The 20,281-nt window shown below is 44.5% G+C and overlaps 1 protein-coding gene across 7 annotated transcripts in view; it reads right to left on the bottom strand.

Moving 5' to 3' along the window:
- The window catches only part of GAS7 (growth arrest specific 7), a 251,170-nt gene that overhangs the window by 50,448 nt on the left and 180,441 nt on the right, over positions 1-20,281 (bottom strand). For 5 of the 7 annotated variants that reach the window (XM_053568734.1, XM_053568735.1, XM_053568736.1 and 2 more), the window contains exon 4: positions 4,067-4,152. The exons of the other annotated variants lie outside the window; for them this stretch is intronic. In XM_053568734.1, coding sequence (XP_053424709.1) covers positions 4,067-4,152 — 86 coding nt within the window. The remainder of the gene's footprint in view (positions 1-4,066; positions 4,153-20,281) is intronic. 7 annotated transcript variants of the gene reach the window in all.

Here is a 20,281-nt window from a genome sequence, read left to right as displayed (position 1 = left end):
CATTCACAAGTGATTCAGCAAACACCCTCTCCAAATGTTTTCTTGGCCCACTTCCTCCCCCTGAAAATTATCTTCTGGGTCCCATCTCTTTGGCAGGTGGGATCGTGTAAGAAACCCCTCAATAGTTTTTCAGTACTGTCAAGATAAACCCCGAGGTCCTCACGGAAGGCACATTCCCCCTTTTTTCTTCTCTTCCGCCACACACCTGCCGATTTAGCAAGCCACGCAGCGCTCAGCCTGGGTGCATCCTTCAGGCACACAACTCCTTCCTGCCTCTAACATCCACATGTACTGTTCCCTCCACCTGGAATGCTTTTCTTCCCCCACCTCTCTGCCACACTAAAGCCTTGCTCACCCTTCTGGTCTCAGAATGAGTGTCTTTGATCAAGGGGTCCGTTCCTGACATTGCCACCACCAGGCTAGGTCCTCACAGCATTCGCTTCCTCCAGCCCTTACCACTGCTGAAGGTGCATAACACTCCAAAGGCCGAGACCTCCATCAAAGCAGGGGCTTTGTCTGCCTACGTTTCAGTGCCTGGCAAAGACAGAAATGCTCAACAGGAAGCGTGTTATTGAATGAGGGAGTTAGATGGGCATTTGGCATCTCAGCTCTTTTCTCCACTTTAAATTCCTTTCTCCAATGGGTCCCTTAAGCTTCCAAGCCCTTAGTCCCATTCTTTTTCCCCTCTCCTATGCCTAGCGGGTCTTCCTGGGCAAGTTCATGGGAAGTCAGAACATTGAAAAGTAGATCACCAAAGGTGGATCACTGGTGGGCAGGAAGGAAAGGGACCAGATAGAAAGTCCTTCTGCCAAGGCCAGCAAGACTTGGCTTCCTCTGACCAGGTGGGCTCCATTTATCCTGTACCCAAGCAGCCAGCCCGGGGCTGCAGAACTGAAACGCTCCACTGGGTGGCACTAGACCATCATCACCAGCGCCCACCCATCCGGGTCTCCTGGGGGGGTAGACAACAGAGGGGGCGGTGCCCTCAGGAACTGTTGGGCACCCAGTTGTCAGCCACAATGGGGCATGATGGGGACACACTCCTAGTTTCCATTAAAATTAGGATTGCCCTCTGCTTCCCCCAACATTCTAATGCTTGCTGGTGGGGTTGGGGGGAGTAGCAAGTAGGTAGCAGGCAGAGAACACAACAGGGCCTTTCAGATCCGGAGTTTTTCAGCCTATGTCTGTCATTGTCACCTTAAACAAGTCACTTTACCCCACTCCCTGCATCTCAAACGGGTATGTGTTCGTTTGCTTGTTCATTCATTCATTCATTCATTCATGTTTCAGTTACACTGAAGTATAATTAGCATGAGTTATAATGGACAGCCTGGGATGATGGGAGTAAATTACTCTCTGCACACTGAGTGTACACACAATGCTGCGTGTATTTAGGGATCTTTTGTTGGTTGTACTCTATGTGAATACCAAACCTTCTTAACCTAGTTCTATGTTTAACCTTCAGCACCTTTTTTGGAGAACTAGCTCTGTTAAGTTCACAAACTAGGATAAAAAGTAGTAGCTTTTGCATCCAAATGTTCACCTTTCACAGCCTAAAAGAGTAACACTGCCCTGGGATCCTGGGAACAAATCCATCCTTGCCCTCTCCATGTATGGCAGCATTTATTTTTCTTACTTTGATGAATCACAACTCCCAAGGTTATCAACAGAAATGAGTATTCCTCAAATCTACCTGTCTTTAGGCAATCACTGTCTACCCAGGCCTGGGTCTCTAACGCTGGCCTTCCCCGAAACCCCAAGACCAGTACCTCCCTTCTAGCTTTTATTTTTTAAATTGAAAAACTGTATCTGACTTCTATAAAAGTAAAATGTGCTCATATTAGGAAATTTGAAAACTTGTGACGAGTGTAAAGAAAATAAAGCTATCCATGATCTTAGTCCACAGTTTCTCAACCTTAGCATAATCCTTATTTTAAAACTGGTGTGCCGTGCACTACAGGGTACATAGCGACATCCCGAGCATCTACCGCCCCATTGCCAGCAGCACTCCCTTCCCCAGTTGTGATGATGAAAATGTCTCCAGATGTTGCCAAATGTCCCCCGATTGAGAGGTGCAGTCTGAGATGCAGACGGAAGCACCACAAAGGCTCTGGTTTATTTTCCTTCCAGGCATTTTTCTTCACCTAAGGATAGATTTGCTTTGCCTGACTACATATACAGTTTGTGTTCTGCTTTTCCTGCTCAATACTATGATGTAAGCATTTTCCCAAGTCATTAAGTTTTCTTCAGAAGAATGTTTTTTAATGGCTGTGCAGTAACACTGGCTGTCCAGGGCCATAATCTATTTTATCCTTCCTCTGTTGCTGGACAGCTAGGTTGGGTCTGACGTTATGGTGCTGTAAATAATGCTTGCGTGCGCAGCCTTCACATAAATCAGAATCTCTGAATATATCCCAAGAATGGAGACTGGAATAGAAATTCCTATGTTGATGGCTTCTAACACACACTTGTTAAATCTGCTTCTGAGATACAAGTTAGACCAGTATATATATTTTTAAATGTATGAGCAATAACTTCATAGTATTTCTGGGGGCTGAGGAGGTCATGTTCTGTCAGGGAAGGAAGAACCATTTTGAAGGTACGGCGCTGTCTCTAATATTCTTTCTAATAATCTCTAGGGTGGCACAAGCTTTTTTATTGTTGTTGTTAAACCATGGCAAAACTTAAGTACTCAGAAACACTCTCAAGTCAGGTGATAAGTTTCACTGCAAACAGATTGACAGAAGCTGTGTTGAGGATGCTATTTGGAGCTCAGCAAGAAACATACAAGCCAGGATGATGGGTGACATGGGCAGAGGAGAGAAGGGGACAAACAAACCTACTGTGGATGTACTATTGACTGTCCCTTTCCCGGGTATGTTCTCAAGCCCAGCAGCACCAGTGTCACCTTGGGACTGGCTGGAAACACACAACCTCAGGACCCCTAGACCTGCTGGATTTTAACAAGAGTCTCATGTGACTCACCAGTGTTTAAGAAGTCTTGACCTACACTGATGCCCAATTTCTCTTCCAGAGTTAATTGAACTGAATCTGAGCACGACACTCAGCCTCCTAAGAGAACAACTTCATAACATTTCCAAAAGTTAACACTCTTCTTGTATTAAAACTGTTACAGTTCAGCCTATGGTGGTAACAGATTGATGGGTCTTTATTTCAGTGACTGGTCCTTAGGACCCTCCCCCCCTGCATAATCAGCTGCTGTTACCATCAACATCAGCAATATTATCATCATGATCATCATCAATTATCATTGATTGGTGCCATCACTGTCATTGTCACCTGGAGGTCTGGCGTTTCAATTCCTAGAAATGGTTGGTGGAGTTTGGAGGCTTATTTACAAAGAACATCTTCTTGATAATGTGTGGGTAGACTAAGTAACACTAGTCCTCAGTTTCTTAGGCATCAAGGTCTGGTCTGACCAATGAGTAATCATGTGGCCTGTACAAGTCACTGAGCCTCAGTGACCACATGCACACCACGGGGACAGGACCACACCTCCCTCACTGTTTACACAACTGCCGACTGGGCTGCAGACTGGGAAAGCAGTCTGGGAATCTGAACCATAGTCCCATTTCTTTCTATCTACCCCTTAGCCTAATGTCTCTATGCTAGTTTGTCACATGAGGTTAGCAAATTTTTCTAAATTCTATTCTGGGTAAAATCTGGGGGTGGGAAGAGTAGGGTAGAGAAAAGGAGAATGGCCTGGCACACCCATACTCTGAAAGTGATGGGAAACCTGGACTGCCTGTATCAGGACCTGCATCTGGACAGCAGATCAGAGCCTTCTGCCCGAGCAGTTACAACTTCGTCACCACCAGCCCCTTCACCAAACCACCCTCAACTTCTAGAAAACCAACAAATCAAAATCATCCAACCCTCTCCCCATCAGGGACCAAGGCAACAACCCAGATCCACCAACGACTTTCTACTTAGGGGCAAAACTGGGTTGTAGCCACCTGGATTCCCATGATGGATGTTTGTTCAGTGAGATCTTCCTGGGCCTGTGTAAGCAGTCACCCCTACCTCCCTGAGTGGGGCCCCTTACCTGGGAATCACCGGTGGATTTTCGGAGACTCATGTGGGTAGTCTCTGTAGGGTGCGCTGGGGTCCCTGACGCGTGGTATCCATTCACTGCGGGGACAGAGACACGGCTCAGATGCTGTGTGAGCCCCAGATGGGCACCCCCGACCTTGGGCCACTGCAGCCCCTTCTCCTGTCTCCTTTCCTGGTTCTGAGTAAAGTCTTGCATGCCTAGGGCCGGCCCACAGGACCTTATCAATGTCATCTGCAGAGCTGGAAATGGGTCGAAAGCATCTCTCTAATCCTCAGCACTCAAATCGCCAAATTCTTAGGGGAATCGGTTCCTTCTTAAGCCCAAGAGCAAAAGGAATGTTCTCAACAGAAGGTGAGGTCACTAGAGTCCAGCTGCCATTGCTGCAAATAATGGCATGAGTTAATAGTCCTGGGTGCTGAGCCAAGGTGCACGCTCTCTTTCCATACACCTGTGCCACGTGACTACAGTCCCCTCCATCTCTCTCTGAGGACTTCTGTACCCTCAAACTCAAAGCAGTGTAATGTGGGTGTAATGGAAAGATGACTGGATTTATTTGTTGCCATGAAATTAGGCTCTCCTAGTTAATAGTCAAATGATCATTTTTGAGTCACAGATTTTCTAACATTAAAAAAATAATAATCTGAGGTGTTAAAATTCTGTCTCAATAACGCTATATCTCTCAGAGGACACTCATTCATGCTCCCAATGTTTGCTGATCAACCTCCTCCCCAAGGGCGGGGGGAGCCCTGATTTGTAGTATCTGCTTATTTCTGTGCCATAAATATTCCCACCTGCCTGGATTCAAACCCTCGACACTGCTGCATGCTCCTGACACCATGAATTCACACCAGAACCCCAGGAATCTTGGTTCCCAGAGATGGTGCTGCTTTAGGGGAAACTTAGCTGCTGGTTTCTCCCATAGAAGTGAGCCTCATCTTCCATAGGTATGAAAGGGGATAATTCCACCTAGTCTTGCAGCCTACTTTGTTAGTCTGACAAGGTGCTAATTGTAAAAGGGATCTGTAAATTACCAAGAACTTTGTTAAAAAATAAGGGAAGGTCAGAGAAGGGAGTGTCACTACTTTTGTTCCTAAATTGGGTCCCCATGAACCAGAAGCCTGCACGCTCTCTGGAGATCAGGGAAGCATGCTCTCCTCCTCATGCCCCAGGCTGGGAGAAATTGCTAGTGCAGGTCAGCCTGGAGGACAATACACAGACTGATGTCCAACTCATTGATTCTTCTGGAAAAAGCTTTGTAGTACGGCGAGAAGCAAAGGAGAAAATGGCCCCAAATTACCAACACCTACTAATTTTGAGTGGCCAGAGCTGGAAGCATTCAACAGGCAATGGCTGATGAAGACCACTGCATGGAGAATGCTTTTCATGCTGGGGGATATACCCCATTCTCCATGCTTGAAGCAAAAGTCCTAGGCCACCTGTAACCAGAACCATATTTGACAGAGTGCCTGTGGGCCTCTCTCTGACCTGGAAGGTTTGCTCTCCACTCCAGAAGAAGGTGGGAAGACACTTGTTACCAAGAAAATAGAAAACTTAGTCCAGAGCAGCACCGCCTACAGTGCCTTGGGGAGAGAATGAGAAATAATAAATTCCGGGCATGGTGGCTCACGCCTGTAATCCTAGCACTTGGGAGGCCGAGGGCTCAGATCGCCTTAGCTCAGGAATTTGAGACCAGCCTGAGTCAGAGCGAGACTCCGTCTCTTAAAAAAAAAAAAAAAAAAAATCCAGGTGTTATGGTGGGCACCTGTAGTCCCAGCTACTTGGGAGGCTAAGGCAAGAGAATCACTTGAACCCAAGAGTTTGAGGTTGCTGTGAGCTATGACGCCACAGCACTCTACTGAGGATAACCAAATGAGATTCTGTCTCAAAAAAACAAAAACAAATTAACCCTGCAGGGACAGCTTTAGGCCTGGTCCACACTCATAGCCCTCAGGCAGCTGGCCAGGTGCTGATAACATCCACTCATTAAAATAGGGACATTTGCGCTAGTTTGTTTATCACAGCTCAATTTACAGTCATCAAGAAGCGGAAACAACCTAAATGCCCATCAACTCAGGAATGAATTGACAAACTGCGGTATATGCATACCATGGAATACTTTTCAGCCATAAAAAGATGGAGACTTTACATCTTTTGTATTAACCTGGATGGAGCTGAAACACATTTCTTCTCAGTAAAGTATCACAAGAATACAAAAGCAAATATCCAATGTACTCAACATTAATATGAAGCCATACACGATCTAATTAGTGCCCACATGAAAAAATAACTCATTCCAATTTAAGTTAGGGGAAGGGGAACCAAGGAGGGGGAGAGGGTGAGGGATGCTCCCACTGAATGGGCACAATATAGGGGTGTATGGCACACCTTGTGGGTGCAGAACACAGCTACAAGAGGGACTCTACCTAACAAATTCAAATATTGTGATTTGGTTGTACCCTCACATTGATCTGAAATTTTTTATTTTTTTTTATTTTGGGGATTCATTGAGGGTACAATAAGCCAGGTTACACTGATTGCAATTGTTAGACAAAGTCCCTCTTGCATTGATGTCTTGCCCCCATAAAGTGTGACACACACCAAGGCCCCACCCCCATACCTCCATCCCTCTTTCTGCTTCCCCCCCATAACCTTAATTGTCATTAATTGTCCTCATATCAAAATTGAGTACATAGGATTCAAGCTTCTCCATTCTTGTGATGCTTTACTAAGAATAATGTCTTCCACCTCCATCCAGGTTAATACGAAGGATGTAAAGTCTCCATTTTTTTTAATGGCTGAATAGTATTCCATGGTATACATATACCACAGCTTGTTAATCCATTCCTGGGTTGGTGGGCATTTAGGCTGTTTCCACATTTTGGCGATTGTAAATTGACCTGCAATAAACAGTCTAGTACAAGTGTCCTTATGATAAAAGGATTTCTTTCCTTCTGGGTAGATGCCCAGTAATGGGATTGCAGGATCAAATGGGAGGTCTAGCTTGAGTGCTTTGAGGTTTCTCCATACTTCCTTCCAGAAAGGTTGTACTAGTTTGCAGTCCCACCAGCAGTGTAAAAGTGTTCCCTTCTCTCCACATCCACGCCAGCATCTGCAGTTTAGAGATTTTGTGATGTGGGCCATTCTCACTGGGGTTAGATGATATCTCGGGGTTGTTTTGATTTGCATTTCTCTACTATATAGAGATGAGGAACATTTTTTCATGTGTTTGTTAGCCATTCATCTGTCATCTTTAGAGAAAGTTCTATTCATGTCTCTTGCCCATTGATATATGGGATTGTTGGCTTTTTTCATGTGGATTAATTTGAGTTCTCTATAGATCCTAGTTATCAAGCTTTTGTCTGATTGAAAATATGTAAATATCCTTTCCCATTGTGTAGGTTGTCTCATTGCTTTGGTTATTGTCTCCTTAGCTGTACAGAAGCTTTTCAGTTTAATGAAGTCCCACTTGTTTATTTTTGTTGTTGTTGCAATTGCCATGGCAGTCTTCTTCATGAAGTCTTTCCCCAGGCCAATATCTTCCAGTGTTTTTCCTATGCTTTCTTTGAGGATTTTTATTGTTTCATGCCTTAAATTTAAGTCCTTTATCCATCTTGAATCAATTTTTGTGAGTGGGGAAAGGTGTGGGTCCAGTTTCAGTCTTTCACATGTAGACATCCAGTTCTCCCAACACCATTTATTGAATAGGGAGTCTTTCCCCCAAGGTATGTTCTTGTTTGGTTTATGGAAGATTGGGTGGGTGTAAGATGTTAGTTTCATTTCTTGGTTTTCAATTCGATTCCAAATGTCTATGTCTCTGTTTTTGTGCCAGTACCATGCTGTCTTGAGCACTATGGCTTTGTAGTACAGACTAAAATCTGGTATGCTGATGTCCCCAGCTTTATTTTTATTACTAAGAACTGCCTTAGCTATACGGGGTTTTTTCCGGTTCCATACAAAACGCAGAATCATTTTTTCCAAATCTTGGAAGTACGATGTTGGTATTTTGATAGGAATGGCATTGAATAGGTAGATTGCTTTGGGAAGTATAGACATTTTAACAATGTTGATTCTTCCCGTCCATGAGCATGGTATGTTCTTCCATTTGTTAATATCCTCTGCTATTTCCTTTCTGAGGATTTCATAGTTTTCTTTATAGACGTCCTTCACCTCCTTCATTAGGTATATTCCTAGGTATTTCATTTTCTTTGAAACTATGGTGAAGGGAGTTGTGTCCTTAATTAGTTTCTCATCTTGACTGTTATTGGTGTATACAAAGGCTACTGACTTGTGGTCATTGATTTTATATCCTGAAACATTACTGTATTTTTTGATGACTTCTAGGAGTCTTGTGGTTGAGTCTTTGGGGTTCTCTAAGTATAAGATCATGTCGTCAGCAAAGAGGGAGAGTTTGACCTCCTCTGCTCCCATTTGGATTCCCTTTATTTCCTTGTCTTGCCTAATTGTATTGTCTGGAACTTCCAGCACTATGTTGAATAGTAAAGGTGACAGAGGACAACCTTGTCTGGTTCCAGTTCTAAGAGGAAAAGCTTTCAGTTTTACTCCATTCAGTAAAATATTGGCTGTGGGTTTATCATAGATAGCTTCAATCAGTTTTAGAATTGTGCCACCTATGCCTATACTCTTCAGTGTTCTAATTAGAAAAGGATGCTGGATTTTATCAAATGCTTTTTCTGCATCTATTGAGAGGATCATGTGATCTTTATTTTTGCCTCTGTTAATATGGTAGATAACGTTTATGGACTTGCGTATGTTAAACCAGCCTTGCATCCCTGGGATGAAGCCTACTTGATCATGATGAATGACATGACTTTTTTGATGATAAGCTGTAATCTATTGGCTAGGATTTTGTTGAGGATTTTTCTATCTATATTCATGAGTGAGATTGGTCTGAAATTCTCCTTTTTGTTTGGGTCTTTTCCTGGTTTTGGTATCAGGGTGATGTTTGCTTCATAGAATGTGTTGGGGAAGATTCCTTCTTCCTCAGTTTTTTGGAATACTTTCTGCAGTACAGGAATAAGCTCTTCCTTGAAGGTTTGATAGAATTCTGGTGTGAAGCCATCTGGACCAGGGCATTTTTTGGTTGGAAGATTTTTTATTGTTTCTTTGATGTCAGTGCTTGAAATTGGTCTGTTCAGGAGCTCTATTTCTTCCTGGCTAAGTCTAGGGAGAGGGTGTGATTCCAAATATTGATCCATTTCCTTCACATTGTCAAATTTCTGGGCATAGAGTTTCTGGTAGTATTCAGAGATGATCTCTTGTATCTCTGTGGGATCAGTTGTTATATCCCCTTTATCATTTCTGATTGAGGTTACTAGAGATTTTACTTTTCTATTCCTCGTTAGTCTGGCCAATGGTTTATCTATTTTATTTATTTTTTCAAAAAACCAACTCCTTGTTTCATTAATTTTCTGAATGATTCTTTTGTTTTCAATTTCATTGATCTCTGATTTGATTTTGGATATTTCTTTTCTTCTACTGAGTTTAGGCTTAAGTTGTTCTTCTTTTTCCAATTCCATAAGATCTGTTGTGAGATTGCTGATGTGCTCTCTTTCTGTTTTTCGAATGTAGGTATCTAAAGTGATGAATTTTCCTCTCAAAACTGCTTTTGCAGTATCCCACAGGTTTTGGTAGCTTGTGTCTTCATTGTTGTTATGCTCAAGGAAGTTAATGATTTCCTGTTTTATTTCTTCCTGCACCCATCTGTTATTCAACAGAATATTGTTTAATTTCCATGCCTTTGGGTGGGGTCGAGCGTTTTTCTTAGAGTTGAGTTCCACCTTTAGCGCCTTATGGTTTGAGAAGGTACAAGGTAAAATTTCAATTCTTTTGATTCTGTTGATATTTGTTTTGTGTCCCAGGGTATGATCAATTTTGGAGAATGTTCCATGGGGTGATGAAAAGAATGTATATTCTTTATCTTTGGGGTGGAGTGTTCTATATGCGTCTATCAAGCACAGTTGTTCTGGGTCTCATTTAAATCTCTTATATCTTTGTTTAATTTCTGTTTAGAGGATCTGTCCAGCTCTGTAAGAGGAGTGTTAAAGTCCCCTGTTATGATGGTATTATCAGATATCATATTGCTCAGACTGAGTAAGGTCTGTTTCAAGAATCTGGGAGCATTTAAATTGGGTGCATAAATATTTAGAATTGATATGTCTTCTTGTATTTTTCCCTTGACCAAGATAAAGTGACCATCTTTGTCTTTTTTGACTTCAGTTGCTTTAAATCCACATGTATCTGAAAATAAGATTGCAACTCCTCTTTTCTTCTGAATTCCATTTGCCTGAAAAATTATCTTCCAACCCTTGACTCGGAGCTTTAATTTGTCTTTTGAAGCCAGGTGTGTTTCTTGCAGACAGCAAATGGATGGCTTGTGTTTTTTAATCCAGTCAGCCAATCTATGTCTCTTCAGTGGGGAGTTCAAGCCATTAACATTTATTGAGATAATTGATAAGTGGGTTAGTATTCTATTCGTCTTATTTTGGGAGAGTCCCTTGCTTAGTTTTATCTTTTGCATCAGTGTGGAGGTTAGGTTCTGTCCTTTAATTTGTGAGTTCTTACTTTGCTGCTGATCCATTCTGGTGTTCAGTGTACAGAACAGGTTGAAGTATTTCCTGTAGAGCTGGTCTTGTTGTGGCGAATTTCCTCAATGTTTGCATATCCGTAAATGATTTGAGTTCTCCGTCAATTTTGAAGCTTAGCTTAGAAGGGTACAGAATTCTGGGCTGGAAATTATTCTGTTTAAGTAGATTAAAGGTAGATGACCATTGTCTTCTTGCTTGGAAAGTTTCATTAGAGAAGTCTGCGGTCACTCTGATGGATTTGCCCCTGTAGGTCAACTGGCGCTTACTCCTGGCAGCTTGCAGAATCTTTTCTTTTGTCTTGATTTTGGACAGGTTCATCACAATGTGTCTTGGAGAAGCTCGGTTAGAGTTGAGGTGACCTGGGTCCGATATCCCTCTGAAAGCAGTGTGTCAGAATCTTTGGTGATGTTTGGGAAATTTTCTTTTATAATATTCTCTAGTATGGCTTCCATTCCTCTGGGGCATTCTTCTTCCCCTTCTGGGATTCCTATAACTCGTATCTTGGAACACTTCATAAAGTCCCATAATTCTGACAGTGAACGTTCTGCTTTCTCTCTCTTCTTTTCTGCCTCTTTTACTATCTGAGTTATCTCAAGAACTTTGGCTTCTACCTCTGAAATTCTTTCTTCTGCATGGTCTAACCTGTTGCTGATACTTTCCATTGCATCTTTTAGTTCCCTAATTGACTGTTTCAGTTCCTTCAGTTCTGCTATATCCTTTTTATATTCTTCGTATCGTTCATCTCTTATTTGATTCTGTTTTTGGATTTCCTTTTCATTATTTTCCATTTTATTAGCAGTTTCCTTCATTGTTTCCATTATTTCTTTCATTGTTTTCAACATGTGTAAATTCCCTTTCTGTCATTCCTAACATTTCTGTATAGGTGGAATCATCTGCAGTAGCTACCTCATGGTCCCTTGGTGGGGTTGTCCTGGACTGGTTCTTCATGTTGCCTGGAGTTTTCTGCTGATTCTTCCTCATGAGTGATTTCTTTTATCTGTTTCCTTGCCCTTTTTTTTTTTAAAGGCAGCTTAAAAGGGAAGTCCACAGTTCCAACAGCTTCAGGGAGAATTCTTAGAGGGCCAAGATAATCTACTCAGACTGGCATAAAGCTATGCCAGGAAAGGCATTAGAGGGAAGATAAATATACCACACAATGAAGGCCTAACACTTAAGAAATGTTATTAAATGGCATAGTACTGAAATGAATAAAACATAAGTGCTAAAAAGTCTAAAGACAGCAAGAAGAAAAACCTCAGTACTTTGCTTTCAGTTTAGAATGAACAGGCAAAAGTAAGGATGAAGAAAACCAGGATCATTAATTTGAAAGGCTGATTAAAACAGGTGTATTATACAGCATGGCCTATGATCAAAGGTAACTTTATTTATTTATTTTTTTTGGTCAGGAAGGCATTGACCATTTAAAAATTTGGCTATTTTTAAGCCACAAATAAATGTCAATAAATAGTACAAGGCATAAATAACACAGGCCACATTCTTTGACCAGAAAGCAATAAAAGTAGGTATGAATAGTGAAATAATAAATATACAAAGTCCTCATCCTCCCAATTCCCAAATACTTGGAAATTTGAGAACATGTCCTCTTAAATCATCTCAGGTCAAAAAGGAATTTTAAACTGTAATTATATAATATTTAGAAAATAATAAAGAAGAACATATCAAAACAAATGGGATAAGGCCTGAATTATACTTGGAGGAAAATCCACAGCCTTAATTATTTCATTACCAAACCCAAAGGAACAAAAATAGCCTAAATATTCAACTCAAGATTTTAGAAAAAAAATTTAAAGGCCAGCACAATAAACCAAAAGAGAACCAGAGAAAGAAATAAAAATGTGACAACAAAAATTAATGAGTTAGTAAACAGCATAATATTAGCAATCCAGTTCTGGTAAGGGGTGGAGGAGAGGGGGCCGGTAAGAATCACAACTATAAAAAAAAAAAATACAGATGAACCAGTGTAATATATGACAGTGGGAGAGAACACAAATGCTCAGAATTAGGGATTAGAAAGAAAACACAAGCACAACAAATGTAGCAGAGATATTTTTTAATGCAAGAGCATTTGACTTATAATTCTATGCTATTAAACACCAGACCTTCTATAAAACTCAAATTATCAAACGATTTCAGGGACACTAGAAATGGTAAAAAGAGGAAAACCTTTGAAAAATTAGCTCCCCTCCCAACAAAGGCACTGGGCCCAGATAGTTTTATGGGTAAATTCTTTTATACTCTCAAGAAAGGGAATACCCATGCATAGAAACACCTGGCAGGCTTCCAGGTCTATTTTACAAAGCCAACATGATCTTGATCCTAAAATTGAATAAAGACGACATAAAACTGAAACTGCAGTTCAGTGTGACCACAGAAACGAAACAACAAGCTTCACCTGGGCAGGTTATCAGTCTCTCTCTCTCTCTCTCTCTCTCTCTCTCTCTCCCTGTCTCTCTCTCTCGATCTGAATCCTGCAAACCAACGCAGCCCTGGCTTTTGAGAGTAGGGCTGTCCTTCGCACCCCTACTCCTGCCTCAGGACTTCCCCAGCACCTCCAAGTTCACACTCAACTCCTGCCCCTAGCACACCCGCAGTACAGAACTCTCTAATGCAGAGGCATTTTGCCCCTAATCCAATCCCTTGTTCCTAGTTTAGTTCTGGTCTGTCAGCTGTTGGCTAATTACTGCTCATGTCAAAGCAATTACTAAGAAAGAAAAAATAATTTTCCATTTGACCATTTCGCCCCACACCACAGCCCTCCTCTGCCATCCTGCCCTGCTGCGCTTCCCTTGAATACTCCCAGGCACATTCAGAACACTGATCAGCAGAAATCTGGGGGCTTATGGCCCGCCAGGTCCCGGCAACCCTCACCCATGAGCATAATTCACTGGCATTTCCTGTCCTCTGGGCTCCCTGGTCATGAGTCAGCCACAAACAAATGAGGCCAGAAGCGGGCGCTGTGGGGCCTCTGGGCGGGGGTGGAGGGGAATGGAACTGGTCAGGCATCACTCATAACCACAAGGAAACATAATTTGGTTTGAATATACAAGAAAAAAAAAAACAAAAAACGAAAATGCCAAAGTCGGCTGTTTCTAATATTTAAAAAAGGGAACAGAAAGCTTTATCTTGTAACCTTAGTAGCTTCAGATATAAACACAGACATCCACACATTTCATTCCCCTTACAGTCAGTTGAACAGACAAAGGGAGGACTTGGGAGGAATACAATGAGAGAAGAGGGCAGATATTTGGGTAGAGGAGAAGGTCAGGACGGGGGAAGTCGAAGGGGACAGAGAAGGAAGGAGAATAAGAAAAGTTATTGAGGAACCAAGACACAAGGAGCCAGCAGTGTCTGCCACCCAGCACGCACCCTCGGGGCACCTCTGCCTCTGTTTCTCTGCCCCTGATCCCTGTGATGTAAAAGTCACATCCTCAGAGCCCCACTGTCCAGAAGAAAAACCTAAAAGAATATATGAAAATCAACCCAGGACACTGCCTTGTATGTCTGATCTAATCTCCCCTCTCTCTGAAATAAACACAGTAACTTCCTTCTTCAAGGTTATGAAATCTGGGAGCTCCAAGGCCGTGGTTTCTGAAATCCATCCTTCCTTCCCTCCTTCCTTCTACCCAGCCCTCCCATTTCTCATCTATCACACAACGAACACAGTGCAATGTACTGTTTCCCCAGGTGTGTTATACACAGAACAGTTCTTCAGGGTGTTTGTAATAAGCATTAGCAGTGATGGTAAAGGCTGGGGTATTACGGCACAAAGAGTTTGGGACAGGCTCATGCCTGTAATCCTAGCACTCTGGGAGGCTAAGGTGGGTGCATTGCTTGACCTCAGGACTTCGAGACCAGCCTGAGCAAGAGTGAGACTCCATCTCTAAAAATAGCTGGGCATTGTGGCAGGTGCCTATAGTGTTAGCTACTGGGCAGGCTGAGCCCAAGAGTTTGAGGTTGCTGTGAGCTATGATGCAGTCTACCAAGGGTGACAAAGTGAGATTCTGTCTCAAAAAAAAAAAAGGAGTTTGGGACAAATGCCCCATAATTCAGATTTAAATTTTAAAAGTTTATGTACATTGGGGCTTTTAAAATACGCTAATATGTGCTATAAATCTCAAACAAGGCAACCGTGTGCAGGGTTCCTACCCGTACAGACATAGAACCCACATGGGGCAGTAAAGCTGGACTACCATGGAACCCACTTCGGGAAACATGGGTACAGGCAGACAAGTTATGAAGTTGGGGACTTCTGGGCATGGTCACTGCCTCCTTCCTCTCGTACCAATACCCTGGAAGGCCTTTCGGTGTCCTCTGTCATCACGCTCACTTTCTCAGGAGTGAATAGTATCTAACCTGGTCTGTTTAGTGGAGCAGTTCTACGTTACCAGCCTTCTCTTCCAAATATTTCCACCTGGCCACCAGGTCCTCACTGTCTCCCCTGGGTGTCTCAGATGTAAACTGAGTTGCAAAGGGTTGAACACCTGCGGCTGTTCTCAGGGGCCTCCAAGGTGAAGCAGGCCTTTCTAAGGGCCCTGGAGCCTCTGCCGATAAGAATACTGACTCCAGAGGACCACCCAAGCCTCCTTCCAACATGGTGTGGCCTGGCCTTCCCTGAAATCCATGCTGAGGTCCAGTTTAGGGCTGTGGAAGCCACTCTGGGCTGTGGAAGCCACTCTGGGCCTGGCGACTTGCTGCCACTCTGGGCCTGGCGACTTGCTAGCTCTGCAATGGGAGAGGGTCTTCTTTGCTTCCATCTGGGAGAAGGGAGCTGCTCAGGGCATCTGAACCAGCAAGAAGGTGTGGGTGAGGGTGAGGGTGAGGCCCCTGCTTGTAGGCAGCACAGCTGTCTGCATGTACATGTCCCAGGCTGGCTCCTTGGGCTTCCCTTGCCTCCAGCCCCTGAAAAAACACTTGTTCCCTCCCCTTTAATCTGGGTTCCCAGGGGGCCACTGGAGGCCCAAGAATGATCTCTTGGTGTACTTAAGCCCCAAGGCTGGGCACAGGCCAGGCTCTGTACTTAGGTTTCCTGAACCAGCCACAACCAACTCCCCACCAGGACAACCTCAATAAATACTAGATCTGTTCTCCTCTTAAGAAAACCTCAAACACAAGTTCAAGGCACATCCCATGCCCAGAGGCTCAGAAAGGAATTCACTCTCCACTTTTACACTGTTGACAGAACAGCCAACTAATAACACATCAAATTTAAATAAAGTCAAAATGCAATTTGGTTTCCAGGATTGGATCGTAGAACAGAAAAAGGACATCAGTGAAAAAACTCATAAGATCCAAATAAAGTGTAACATTTAACAGTCATTCACCATGTGAATTTCTCAGGTTTTTTTTTGTAGAGACAGAGTCTCACTTTATGGCCCTCGGTACAGTGCCATGGCCTCACACAGCTCACAGCAACCTCCAACTCCTGGGCTTAAGCAATTCTCTTGCCTCAGCCTCCCAAGTAGCTGGGACTACAGGTGCCTGCCACAACACCCAGCTATTTTTTTTTTGGTTGCAGTTCGGCCGGGGCCGGGTTTGAACCGGCCACCCTCGGCATATGGGGCTGGCGCCCTACCAACTGAGCCACAGGCGCTGCCCTGAATTTCTCAGTTTTGACGAATGTATGTGGTTATGCGACACAGGGATAAGAAAACTAAGTTACGTAAACACAGGACCTCTCTATACCATCTCTACGACTTTTCTATAAATCTAAAATTATTCCAAAATAAAAGTTATTAAGTTCAATTAAATGAAAAAATGCAGCTCCTCAGATACACCAGCCGTATTTTAAGTCATCAGTAGCTACATGTGGACAGAGCGGAGAGGGAATGTTTCCACTATCGCAGAAAGTTCAGCGGGACAACACTGCCCCATACCGTCTGCATCCTGCCTGGGGACTCACACATCAAACTCCCAGAACCTTATTTTTCACTCAAATTTTCTTTCCCTTTGCCTGTTATTATTTCTCTCTCTATAAATCCATGCTGCATAGTAAACCTGCCCAAAGAAGACTTTTAATATTTGCAACCATTACTGAATAGCGTCTTAGGTGTTCTGTTTTGGCTTAAAGTTTGCTTCTTACTTATTCAGTCCTCACCCAGAAAGCCTAGCATTAAATACCTCTAGTAAAGCTACTGAATAAACACAGCTCCCATAAGCCTGGTGGTATTAATGCAGGGAAAGGCCCTGGCCCGCTGCAGACCCTAAACTATACCCAACGTTCGCACAGGGGAATCCAATTTGGGGCTGGGGGTCCAGGCATGTTTCTAGGGCCCTCTCCCCAGCTGGTAACCTGGCTGGCTGTGCTTACTGGTGTCTAACAACCAGAAGAATGACTCAGCCCTGTCCAAAAGCCCACAAAGCTACAACATGAGAGTGGAGCTGGTCCTCACCCCCTCTCCTCCCTGCCTGAGCCTGGCCTGGCTAGGTTAATTTGGTTCCCCCTGACCTGCTTCCCATGTTCTTCTTTAAGACTGACTATACGGGAAATGTGTGGCTAAGAAATGTGGCTGCATTTTTAACTTCACCCTCAACTCCATCCACCTTGCAGGCTACCCCGCCCCTCTATCATCACTGCTAACCAAGAGTAGTCTTAGCACAGCCAGGTGGGGCCTGATGGCTTCAAGGAAGCACCTCCTGTGAAGACAGTACAGCTCCTTGGCATTTAGCTGTGTCTCCACCCCACCCAAAAATATATCATACTCAGAATGACTTCCCAATACCTTCCTCCGGCTGGCCCCTGCCAATAACATCCCCTCATTTCATCCCATCCTCTGGTTCAGCCCCTGCCCTCCAGACTTGCTGACTTTGAATTCCAGACTTTGAATCCCAAAGTGCTATGTTATTCCTGCCCCAGGGCCTTTATACTGGCTGTTCTCAGGCCTACAACGAACCCCCACATCCATCTTCTCATTGTTCTGTCTTGGCCTAAATGTCACTTCCTCACTGATCCCTTGATCCCTCAGTCATGTGCTCTGATGCTCTGCCCTGCTTCATTCCTTGTGTTAGGATGTCTGAGAAATTTTGTGTCCTGTAGGGAGTATTTATCCTACTCCCCTGCTCTAACGCAAGCTCTCAGGGAGCAGGAGCCACGCGTGTGTCTGATCTGTCCGTGGCTACATCCTGGCTACTAAGAACAGCAAGTGGCACACTTTTCAATGAGAAGATCTGAAATCGTCACTGTGGCCTTCTCAGCAGCAGGAGCAAAAGCACAGGAGCTGAGCTTCAGGGCTCTGAGTGGGCTCCAGCAGAGGGGTGAGCAACCCCGCAGGGCTGAGGCTGACAAGGGGCAAATTTTATAGTAACCGTGTGTCCTCACCAAGTCTGTTTCTCTCCTCACAATAGAATTCACTGGCATGAAAGCTGTTTCTATAACCCAAACGAGAGAAAAAAGCTTGGAAGAAACCGAGCGCTCACCTATGCAGAGAAATATCGATGTGGCTATTATTCTATTCTTTTTTTTTTTTTTTGTAGAGACAGAGTCTCACTGTACTGCCCTCGGGTAGAGTGCCGTGGCGTCACACGGCTCACAGCAACCTCTAACTCTTGGGCTTACGCGATTCTCTTGCCTCAGCCTCCCGAGCAGCTGGGACTACAGGCGCCTGCCACAACGCCCGGCTATTTTTTTGTTGCAGTTTGGCCAGGGCCGGGTTTGAACCCACCACCCTCGGCATATGGGGCTGGCGCCCTACTCACTGAGCCACAGGCGCCGCCCTATTATTCTATTCTTTAGGTACGAGATTTAGGCTCACAAACCGAAAAAGAAGAGGCCAAAATATCTCAGAACTGGCTGTAGCCTCACTGGTGGGTTCTCCTTCTTTCTATCCTGGAGCGAGTGCTTTTGTGGCCCAGGATAGAAGGTGACCCAGAAAGCATGAGGGACGGACGGGACCTGTGAGGATGGGGGCAGGGAGGGCTGGCAGAGAGAGACACCTGCTGAGGCCCCAGTTAACAAGTGGTATCATAATTTCCGATTTCTAAGATGCCATGGATTGTTAGAGGTATCCTCATCTTAAGTACAACTAAAAAGGAAAAAAGATGCTTCCGATTAAATTGGGATACACAATCCTCCTGATTTTCAAGATAATTAAAATGGCTGGGTAGGGCGGGGGAGGGGAAGAGGCGGGTCTTAGAATCAATGACAGAGGGTTCTTCATGCTGACACAGGGGGTTGCAGCTTCTAGCTGAGCTGCGTAGGGCCTATCCTGTGCCCTGTGCCATGTTCAGCGGCATCCATGGCCACTGAATTAAATAAGCTTCTCCATTTCAGGCTGCCTTGGAGCCTTTGCATAGCTGACGTGTGTGCTGAATCTCTGAAGGGGAATAGAAGAGGCAGGCTTTCCTAACCGCCTTTGAATATAAAGCCCTTTTTCCACAGAACACTTACAGACCCAAGAGTACAAGGATTCCACCCTAGGAAACACCATCCTAGGAGCTGGGGGTAGGAGAAAGGGGGCCAGTTGCTTACCACACACTCAGTCTAGGCTGGCCACCTTGGCAATTCTGGTCTCCAGATGGGACTTCCCCTACCCATTTTCCTGCCTGTCTCAGCTGCCCCACTGAGCCCTCCTTCTGGGGATGGCCCATACCAACAGCACAGAGGGGACAGATGCTGCCAGTAGAGCAGGCTTTGGAGAGGTGAGCCTGTCACTCAAAGGGCAAGACCCAACCAGCCCTGCCAGCCTGACTGGTGGCAGCAGTCACACCTGCCACTGCTACACACCCAAGCCTTCCTCTGCCTCACGCTATTCTGTCCTCCTCCACAGATCATGCTGGCGGGAGAAGACAGCAGGCTTCCTTTTAAATGTCTGGCTGGCATCAGGCCACAGGAAAGAGGGCCACACCTCACATCATTCATCCTAGAATTTCTATTGTTGAAAAAACCACAAGAACAATAATGAAAGGGGCGACAGTGTGCTCGGAATTGCCTGCTTGCCTGGTGTCACTTGGCAGCTGCAGCGCTGACTGTGCCCATTTCTGGGGATTTGATCTCAGAAGGCGGCACTCGCCCTAGGAAATCGGGAGGAAATGCCCCCGTTTCCCTCCCCACACGGGGGTTCAACTCTGACTACTTTCTGTGCCAAGAATCTGACGGAAGCCGAGGATGTTACTGAGCCTTCTGCCTCCCCACCTGTGTCCAGCTGCCACCCTCTGTCACACTCTCAAGCTATTAAGGATTAAACTCCCATCTGATATCATTGCGATTTGCCACCAGGTTGCCACCAAAAGCTGAAAACCAACAACTAGTTTCCATCCCATGTGAAAGGGAGATGAATCCACCCCACGTGGAAGTCATGCTCTGTTTAGTGGTAGAAGATTCCACAAAAGAAAAAGAGAGACAAAGCTCCCACTCTCAGGCAGCTTCCGACCTAGCAAGGGAGGGTGACCAGCAACCCGGAGTAGGACTCTGAGGGCAACAACACAGCGTACGGCTGAGACCTGGACAAGGGCTCTTAACGGAGTGGACAGGGAAGCCTTTTGGAGGAGGTGACATTTAGGAAAGAACCAACCCATAAAAAACCAGATGTTGTTCTCTTCACTGCTGTGTCCTGCAACCTGTCTCCTGGAATCTCAGAACCGGATG

The sequence above is a fragment of the Nycticebus coucang genome, chromosome 18 (genome assembly GCF_027406575.1).
Source record: "Nycticebus coucang isolate mNycCou1 chromosome 18, mNycCou1.pri, whole genome shotgun sequence".
Lineage (NCBI taxonomy): Eukaryota > Metazoa > Chordata > Mammalia > Primates > Lorisidae > Nycticebus > Nycticebus coucang.
Note: the sequence above shows the minus strand (reverse complement) of the source record. Positions and strands in the feature narration are given on the sequence as shown.